Raw genomic sequence first — 9,318 nt, 5'->3', positions numbered from 1 at the left:
AGAGGTCTTTGACATCCTCAGAGGCCCCCAGATTTTTCATCCTCCTGATTTGTTTGCAGGGCATTTATACATCTTCCCTTTGATCAGGAAAGTTCAGGAAAGGGCAGCCAAAATGACCACAGCATGGAGCATCTCTCCTATGAAGAAAGGTTGCAGCATTTGGTGAGTAAAAAGGTAAATAAGAGGTAACATGATAGAAGTTTATAAAAATTATGCATGGCCTAGAGAAAATGGACAGAGAAAATATCTTCTTCCTCTCTCATAATCCTAGAACTTCTGGACATCCCTTGAAGTGGAATCTTGGAGGCTTCAGGATGGTTAAAAGAAATTACTCCTTTGTTAAACCGTGGAACTCACTTCCACAGGAAGCAGAAATGGCATCCAACTTCAATGACTTTAAAAGAGGACTGGACAAATTCATGGAAGACAAGGCTAACAACTTCTTTCATCCATAATGGCTATGCTCTACATTATGTCTCTGAATACCAGTTGCTGGGAATCGCAGATGGACAGAGGGTTGTTGTGCGCATGTTCAGCTTGCAAACTTCCCACAAACATCTGGTTGGCCTCTGTGAGAATGGGATGGTGTCCCAGCTGGGCCATTAGCCTGAACTAGCAGGGCTCTCCTGACATTCTTGTGCAAGTCTTATTCATCAATTCAACACTTTTCAGTGCATTTCCCCATCAGAAAATGTCTGTTTGGGTTTTATTTATTTTTAAGTGTTTTTGTTGCACCAGGGTGACCGAATGCTTCGATCCATTTTAATTGTGCAAACCTTAACATGTAGCATGCACTTGAAAACTTCCTGCCACAATACTGACAGTCTGGATGTAGCCTAAATGGAGCTTTCATGTGAAGGAGCAGTACGCCTGAGTGCAAGGCATATTTTAAAATGTGCACAAACTTAAAAGAAACAAAACAGTGTAGAAAGGGTCCCCTGTGAAGTGTGTCAGTGAGTTTTGGAAAACATTAGACTGTCCCAGCGTCACTGTATTGGGGGCGAGAGATGGAATCTGGTTTAACAATGCCTATTCGGGGCTTTCAAGAAAGTGTTGGGGGTCCCAGGCTGCTGTGGGGGTATGGCGGAACACAAAATGGTGGCCACATCTAAAAGAGAAGAAAAAGAGACAGGACCACAAAATGGTGTGGCCAAGTCCCTCCCTCAGCTGCTGCATAAATGGGGGAAAGGTGCCCACATGAAGCCACCACGACACTCAATCCCAGAGAAAGCTCTTCTATTCAGAATGGATTTAAAGATGGGCATCCAGTTCTGTCCTCCAACAAAATGTGGGTTTGCTGAAAGGGTGGTAGTATTCAAATGTAGGAGAGGCTGAGCTTCTGCAAATAGGATCTGAGCAGGAGGAGCAAACAGTCTCTCGTGCACAGTGGATTTTTGAGACAATGTTTATTGAGACCTTCTGTGGATGCCATAGGACAAGGGTAGGAAATCTAAGGCCCGGGGCCCGGATGTGGCCCAATCGCCTTCTCAATCCAGCCCGCGGACGGCCAGGGAATCATCGTGTTTTTACATGAGCAGAATGTGTCCTTTTATTTAAAATGCATCTCTGGGTTATTTGTGGGGCCTGTCTGGTGTTTTGACCTGAGTAGAATGTGTGTTTTTATTAAAATGCATCTTTGGGTTATTTGTGGGACATAGGAATTTATTCGTTTTTTGGGGGGGTTCAAAATATAGTCCAGCCCCCCACAAGGTCTGAGGGGCAGTGGACTGGCCCCCTGCTGAAAAAGGTTGCTGACTCCTGCCATAGGAGAACCACGGCCACCACACAGGTGAGCATTGCCCTGCACAACCACCCTCTGTTGCATGCACAGCTGTCCCGGGTGCTGAAGCCTTTGTTCTGCCCATCAAACGGGACAGAGGAACCAGCTGCTCTCCAGATGTCATCAGACTGCAACTCCCATCATGCTGGCTGCTGGGGGTGCTGGGAAATTGAGTCCACTGAGGGCCACCAGTTTCCCCACCCTTCCCAGAGTGGTTTCAACCCAGCCAGTTACATGCTGCCTTCTAAAGGGATATGAGCAAGATTCCCACGAGTTTAAGAGGGGCACTTCAGCGCTCTGCATAGATCTGTGCATTTTTGCATGATCACCAGAAACGGAATGCTTTCAACCACACTGTCTGAAGCTGCCTGTCTGATCTCCATCAAAGCCCAGAATCCTTAAGCTTAGAATTCTGGCATTCTGGCATCTTGTTCCTGCATGTCAGTGGCTTGTTTTGAAATAATTTGTACAATGGGAGCTTCTCCCCTCCGGGGCACAGGCTAAAATCTTCACATTTGGCCCTTTTGTATATCTTATTTTGATTATGGGGGGAAGGGGTGACTCCACTCCCCGAAAAACAAAAATTACAGCAGAACTGTAAAGGCTTGTTTAACAAAGCACAGATCAATTCATGGTTTCTAGCAGTAGGGGCTGAAGTCCAATGAAGCTTCTTCCTCCTGCCCCTCTTTCTTCAATAAATCATGGAAACCTCAATATATAAAACAGCAAGAGCAAGGGACTTAATTATAGAGACCCAATGTGTGAGTTGCTGGCGCCACCTGCTGGTCATTGCTGTTATTTGCAGCTAATCTCTAACTGAGCTAAATGGCTGAGCAGTAAAAGCTCATGGTTTTTTCTTCTGCTACTTTCCGTTTTCAGATGCATCAGGGAAAAAACACTCCCTTTTGGGACTCTCTGCACAGATGTTCATCTACCTGTTTATATCACCCTCTTTTATTCTTGCTCTCAGTCACTTTTACTTGCTGTGAGTGATATAATCACAATGGCAACTCAGATCAGCCATGTAGCCTTGTGACATCTTCCTGTTCACTTTGTGATCTCTGGGTTTGCCTATCTGTCTAAGGTGTAAAGTGCTGCTCCCGCTCTCACTTGTATTCATTTGCCATGTTACATCATGATGAAATGGAATCTGACTGGCCATGTAGACATTATTTTCATGATGTTAACCTATTCGCCATACGATTGCTGATTGGCTGGGTTCGCCCATGTGACTAATCTGTGAATTGGTGTTGTTGTTTATTAGATTCAGACACCACCCTTCATCAAAAGATCCCAGGGTGGTTCACAAGATTAAAAACATGAGATAAGAGCACAAATAAATAGTTAAAACAGAAACAACTAAACAAACCCCTTTCCATAAAGTGGAAGGAGTCAGTAGTCAAGTAAAACAATGGCATGTGAACAGTATTTTTAAAGGTTTGTGAGAGGAGGATTTCTATCGAAATTGCAACTTGATAGGGGAGATTAGGGTGACATCCAATGTTAATCATGGTAAAAAAAAACCACTGGAAACATTGGATCTACTCAAAGTGTGGCTTCATTGTATATGACCTATGATAAGCACAATTAACAATAAATACAGTAACAAATATATATAAACATTTTGCCTTGTGCATATGATACAAAATAAAGGGCACATATCACCTGAGAAACCCAGCCTTTTCATTCAAAAGTATTAGTTTGTAGCCTGATGGCCCACCAGACTGGGAAATTCTACCCAGAAATGGGAGCTCTTGGTTCTAAATCTGGCAGCTCCTGACAGTTCTACAGTGTCCACTCTGAAGATGCAACTTGGCACAATACAAACACACACAGACCAAAAGTGTTGTAAAGATAGCCCTGAAGTACTGTGTCCTGTTCTGAGAACCACAGTGTAAGAAAGATATCAACAAGGTGGAATATGTGCAGAAGAGGGTGACCAGGAAACCAAGCCTTGTGAGGAACAGTTGAAGGTGTTAGATTTATCCTAGAGAGGAGGAGAAGAAGAAGAAGGCTCAGAGGGGATATGATGGCCATCTTCAAACACAGTGGTACCTCAGTTTTCAAACGTAATCCATTCTGGAAGACCGTTCGAGTTCTGAAACGTTCGCAAACCAAAAACTCAACAGCCGACAGCTAAGCCTCAGGATCCTGCACTCAACGGAAGCATGTTTGACTTCTGAGGCATGTTTGAAAATGAGGCATTTACTTCCGGGTTTACAGCATTCGAAAACCGAAATGTTCATCAATGGAGACGTTTGAAAACCAAGGTACCACTGTACCTAAAAGGTTGTCACATGGAAGATGGAGCAAGCTTATTTTCTCCTGCTCCAGAGGATAGGACCTGAACCAACAGATTCAAATTACAAGAAAGGAGTTTCTGACTAAACACTAGGAAGAACTTTCTGGTGGTAAGAGCTGTTCAATGGAGGAATGGACTACATCAGAGGTGATGGACTCTCCTTGTGGTTTTTAAACAGAGGCTGGATGACCATCTGTCAAGGATTATTTTTCTGTGGTTCCTGCATCGCAGGGGATTGGACCAGAGGACCCTTAAGAGTCTCTTCCAACTCCACGTTTGTATGATTAAATGAAACCTCCTGTTTTTCAAATCTAGCTTCTTCTAATGAGGATAGCCAAGGTGAGCTGTTATGAATTCAGCAGCAAATTTAACCTCCACAGGAATCAGATTTCATGTGCTAAAGCTATCCCACCTGTTCTACCAGCTAAGAAAATCTGTTGTGCTTGTATTTTGTAGCCACACGCTCTGTAATTTCCTGCAGAAATGTCCCAGCTGACAAGCTGCTCTGCAGGTAAGACAATGCATTTAAATGTTAACATTGATTTGTTTAGGTTCACCGAGGTCTTGCAAACAGTGAGATAACCACGGCCTCGGAAACACTTGACATGACATGTGTTGGATACACAAACGGGATACACCAGGGTTTGGAAGCCCTGCAGCAAGCAAGCCTCACAAATAGGAAGAGCACCACTGGTCAGTCTGACCTGGCAGGAGGCCTCTGCATTACCAAGATTGGCAGAAACCCTGATGGCACGCACATTGACAGGAGTGACAGATAGGTCTGTTCCAAGTATTGGAGTGATGGGTCAGGGCATCACATGCGGTGATCAGCTGCAGGGGGGTGGGAGAGAGGTCCTCCCACCTGCTGAATCTGCAGGAAATATGAGTTAAATGGAAAATTGATAGGAGGACATTGTGGAGTGGTAGAGCACATGTGCTTTGTATTCTGGTGGTCCCAGGTTCAGTCTTCACCTGTTAAATGAGTCTCAGGAGTAGCAAACAATGGATAAAATCTTAAACTTCAGATCCTGGAAACCCCCCTGCAAACTCTGCAACTCTCCCCCCCCCCCTGCAACTCTCTCTCTCTCTCTTTCAGCTTCAGCTTCAGCCTGTCAATCTGCCCTACAGATTTACAACCAGAGTCCCATGAGGTCCCTCAAACCTGATAGGAAAAGACCCTGGTACTCTCAGTGTTTGATACCAGAAATGGTCTCACGTGGTATATGCTAAGGTCCTTCCAGCAACACCATTGCTAATTATTTTAACAGCGCACTGTCTTCACCAGAATGTCATCAGCAGATGGGATACAGAAGGGATGAATGAGGTGCATGAATAGTGGGCTGTGACCAACTTTTCCAGCATTAGGTCCCTGAATGTTGTCGGACTACAACTTCCATCATCCCAAGTCAGCAGGCCCAGTGGTCAGGGATGATGGGAGTTGCAGTAGGGACCCAAGGTTGGGAAAGGCTGATCTAGATGATAGTGGGTTGCCGGAGCTAGACCCTATGCAAACCAGCTTCTTTTCCCAGGGAGTTCCTTACCTTCTAGCTTAAACCTCACCAGAAAAGGCTATCCTTAAGTAAAAGAGTGTGTGTGTGTGTGTGTGCTTTCTGAATTTAAGCACATGCATAGCAGATTATTTTTGCAAACTCATTAGAATAGCTCTCACATGCACAGCCGCCTTTGTGCAAACCTCGGGATTGACCCTGCAATGAACAAGTACCTATAACAAACCAAGTCCCATTGGCATAATCAAGGAGTGTCGGCATGAATGAGGATTAAATGCTCAGGGAAAAGATTAGAATTAAATTCCATGCGATTTCTTACAGAATCACTTTTCAGAACATGAATACACTTCCCCTTGCATCCTTATCAGGCCTCCCAGCAGAAGTGTTCAAACACATTCTTTCCAACCCCCTTTCCCTCTGTCTTTTCCGCAACTCAGTGGACTGAAAGGGTTGGAGGTCCCTGTGGGTCACCACAAGTCCATCCTTTGTAGGTTCTTTCTAAGTCAAGACCTGGGCTTGAAAGGGGCCCCAATCATACTGTGCATTGAGTAAGTAAGTAAGTAGCACCATTTATTCACAAAATGTATCTCACACACACACACACAAGTCAGTGAAATCAATTGCAGGTGCTGGCCTTAACTTCAAAGGCATAGTGTGGGAGGCAGTAGTGCCAGGTGCAAAATTTTGAGGAGGCACAACCAGACACAATGCCCATGCACTTCCAAGCCAGGAAGTGGTAGAGCCGCCAAACCAAGAAGGCGCACAGCCACTGACACCAGAAGTGAGAGAGCCGGCAGCCACGTGCCTTGTCAGCTCCATGCTCCACCTCCATCACACACCTCCCCCCCCCATGCTCAGTCCACCAGGAGACACAACCCTTGCCCTGCCCCAGGCGCCAGCAACCCAAGCTATGCCACTGCTTAACCTTTAACCAAAGGATGGAAGGAGGACACAGGGAGGTCCAGCATGGGAAGCATAAGAGAGAGAACAAACCTCCCAAGTGCATTCAGGTCAGTTAGATCAGGAGTGGGGGACCTTATTCTGCACAAGGGCCACATTTCCTTATGGGTAACTTTCTGGGGGCCACATGCCAACAATGGGTATGGTCAGGTGGGGGGGAGGAATAGTGTGGTCAGAGGCAAAAATTTAGCAGGCTACATTTTAGCCAGACAAGATCCAGAGGATTTTAGCACACACACACTCCCACACACGGCTTTCCCCCTCCTTTATCCATGAGGCTCCATTGCAGGTCAGGGACACATTCGTAGAGTTGGAAGGGGCCCAAAGGGTCATCTAGTTGAATCCCTTACAATGAAGAAAGCAGAGCTAGGCAAAACCACTCAAGGAGCGTGCATGACACGGTGTCAAGGCTTCAGGGAAACCATGAGGATTGTCACTTGTTAAGGGTGCTGGGAATTGGAGCTCTGTGGGCGGCAAACTGCTGTATCTAGGATTCTTTGGGGGAGAAATGAGCTTTAAACAGCCACAGCTATCCCCAGAGAATTTTATGGCCTCCCTACAGCAATGTATTTGATTTTGATGCTAGTCCTTGTGATACTAATAGGAACAAACTCTCTCTTCTTTATTCTTTTGCCACCTTCATTAGAAGCAGACATCTTTCATTTCTCTCATCTCATCTTTTGCCTATGTTGAACAATGTAGGAACCGGCGTATTTTTTGTACTAGACAAGAAAATCTACTGCTGTTCTAAAGCCAGTTCCTTTCTTATTTTCAAGCTATCAAACAATCTAGAAATACCGCAAAATATCTTGGTATTGTTGTTTTTTCCACTGCCTCCTTTGATCATTTCCTTCAAGGCCTTGAAAAGCTGCAAGGATGCAGCCCGTCGTTTTTTTCCAATAGCCTTTAATGCAAATATCTCTGTGTATTTTTTTTTACTTTTAGGTCCATGCCAGCTTTGAAAAAATTGGTCAGTCCGTGGTTGAAGAGCAACAAATTAGGTCTGCAATTTCAGCTTGGAACACACAGATTTGTAGATATGGACTGGTAGGGGCAATTTGCTCCCAAATCAGATAAACTTGACATTCTGGAGAAGGGGTGTGTGCAAAGCTTTATCAACCAGACAAAGATTGAGATGCTGATACTGCTGTGCAAAACCTTGTATGGTATGGGACCGAGATACTTCTATACCCTCATTGGTCACTGTACTCTGAAGGAGAGGGCTCCTGCAGATGCCATGTCATCAGGAGGCAGTAGCAGAATTATAGGCATGCACTGAATGTGCAAGATTAGAGCCCTCTGTGGTTGTAGGGCCACCCAAGTTATTAGTATACAGTGGTACTTAATTCGTTCCGGTGGTCCGTACTTAACCTGAAACTGTTCTTAACCTGAAGCACCACTTTAGCTAATGGGGCCTCCTGCTGCTGCCGCACCGCCGGGGCCCGATTTCTGTTCTTATCCTGAAGCACTATTTCTTTTTTTTTATATATAAAATTTTTATTGGGTTTTCACATTTTATATAGACAAAGACAAAGACATAAACACAAAAAACATAAAAACAAACAAACAGAAAAGTAAAACAACAAACATATATAGTTTCCAGAAAAAACTTATTTTCTAACCCTGGTCATTGACTTCCCCCCCACCCCCTCCCTTGCATCCCTATTCCCAAATTTGTATCAGCAAATTGGCATTTCCTTATCCATCTTAATATTAGTCCTTTATATATATATATAAAAATAAAAATAAAAAAGCAAAATTAAATTTATTCTAAGTTGGACCTCAGTTCTCTTCCAACGATTTCCCATTTTGTCTTAAATAATAATCTTGTTAGCTAAATCCCATAGTCTTAAGTGTTGTTGAAACTAGATTCTTCCCTCCCTCCCTTCCCCGGTTTGTGTCCCTTCCGAAAACATGTCCAAAATAGCAATTACTAGCCCGGATTCCTTACATCCGAGGCTCTCAAATCTCTTTCAGTCCCTCTCCGCCGGCCTAGTTGGCAATCCTTTATGTCGGTCTTCACGTCTCGAAAGAGTTCTTTCACAATCAGTCCAAAATCTCTTCCCATATTTGCAAGCAACTGCTGAGGAATTTCCACAAGGCATGAATTTTGAACATAATCAAAGTCAGAGTCTATGTGGAGGCCCCAATTATACTTCTTTATTTTAAATTCCTTGATTTCATAAATTCCCAGGGCCTCCACTTTCATCTTCTGGATCTTTCGTAGATTTGTAGTAGGTTCAGTCCAATAGTCTCCTTGTTTATATTCCACAGATGTCAGCTTCTGGACAATATTTTCCCATTTCAGTTCTTCTCTTTCTTGTTTTGTCTTCTCCTCTTCTTTGGTTATCATTTCCGGCTCAGCTGTGGATTCTTTCTCAGCCAGGTTCTCATTACATTGAACAGAACTACTTATTTCAGGATTCAAGGTCATCAATTGTTCACTCATAGCCGTAGTCTGTTCCTGTAAGATTCCAACCAAATAAAACATCCTTTCGATTTCTCCCAGTATCTTTCCATCCACAGCCATTGTAATTCCACAGATTTCCCCCTAGAGGGAATCTGGTTACTTAGTGTTCTTTTCTCCAACAGTCCTCTGTCTTATTATTGATTCTTTGTTTCCAACAATTTTAGTTCAATTGTAACTCCTTTTAATCCAGAGGGGTCTTAAGTAGCAATTTTTCTACTATTAACAGTCCGTTTGACAGCTTTGACAGCTGTCAAACTCTGCTCTTCTTATACCAGCTCCAAAGTAGGACACTCCCTAG

At 44.0% G+C, this 9,318-nt stretch overlaps 1 protein-coding gene across 1 annotated transcript in view; it reads right to left on the bottom strand.

The window, feature by feature from the left end:
- Positions 1-1,029: 1,029 nt before the first annotated feature.
- The window catches only part of LOC309519221 (putative CENPB DNA-binding domain-containing protein 1), a gene marked incomplete at its 3' end in the record, with an annotated part of 63,684 nt that continues 55,395 nt past the window's right edge, over positions 1,030-9,318 (bottom strand). The window contains exon 3 of the mRNA XM_082199993.1: positions 1,030-1,108. Coding sequence (XP_082056119.1) covers positions 1,030-1,108 — 79 coding nt within the window. The remainder of the gene's footprint in view (positions 1,109-9,318) is intronic.

Source organism: Podarcis vaucheri (genome assembly GCF_965113315.1).
Source record: "Podarcis vaucheri genome assembly, chromosome: 14".
Classification (NCBI taxonomy): domain Eukaryota; kingdom Metazoa; phylum Chordata; class Lepidosauria; order Squamata; family Lacertidae; genus Podarcis; species Podarcis vaucheri.
Note: the sequence above shows the minus strand (reverse complement) of the source record. Positions and strands in the feature narration are given on the sequence as shown.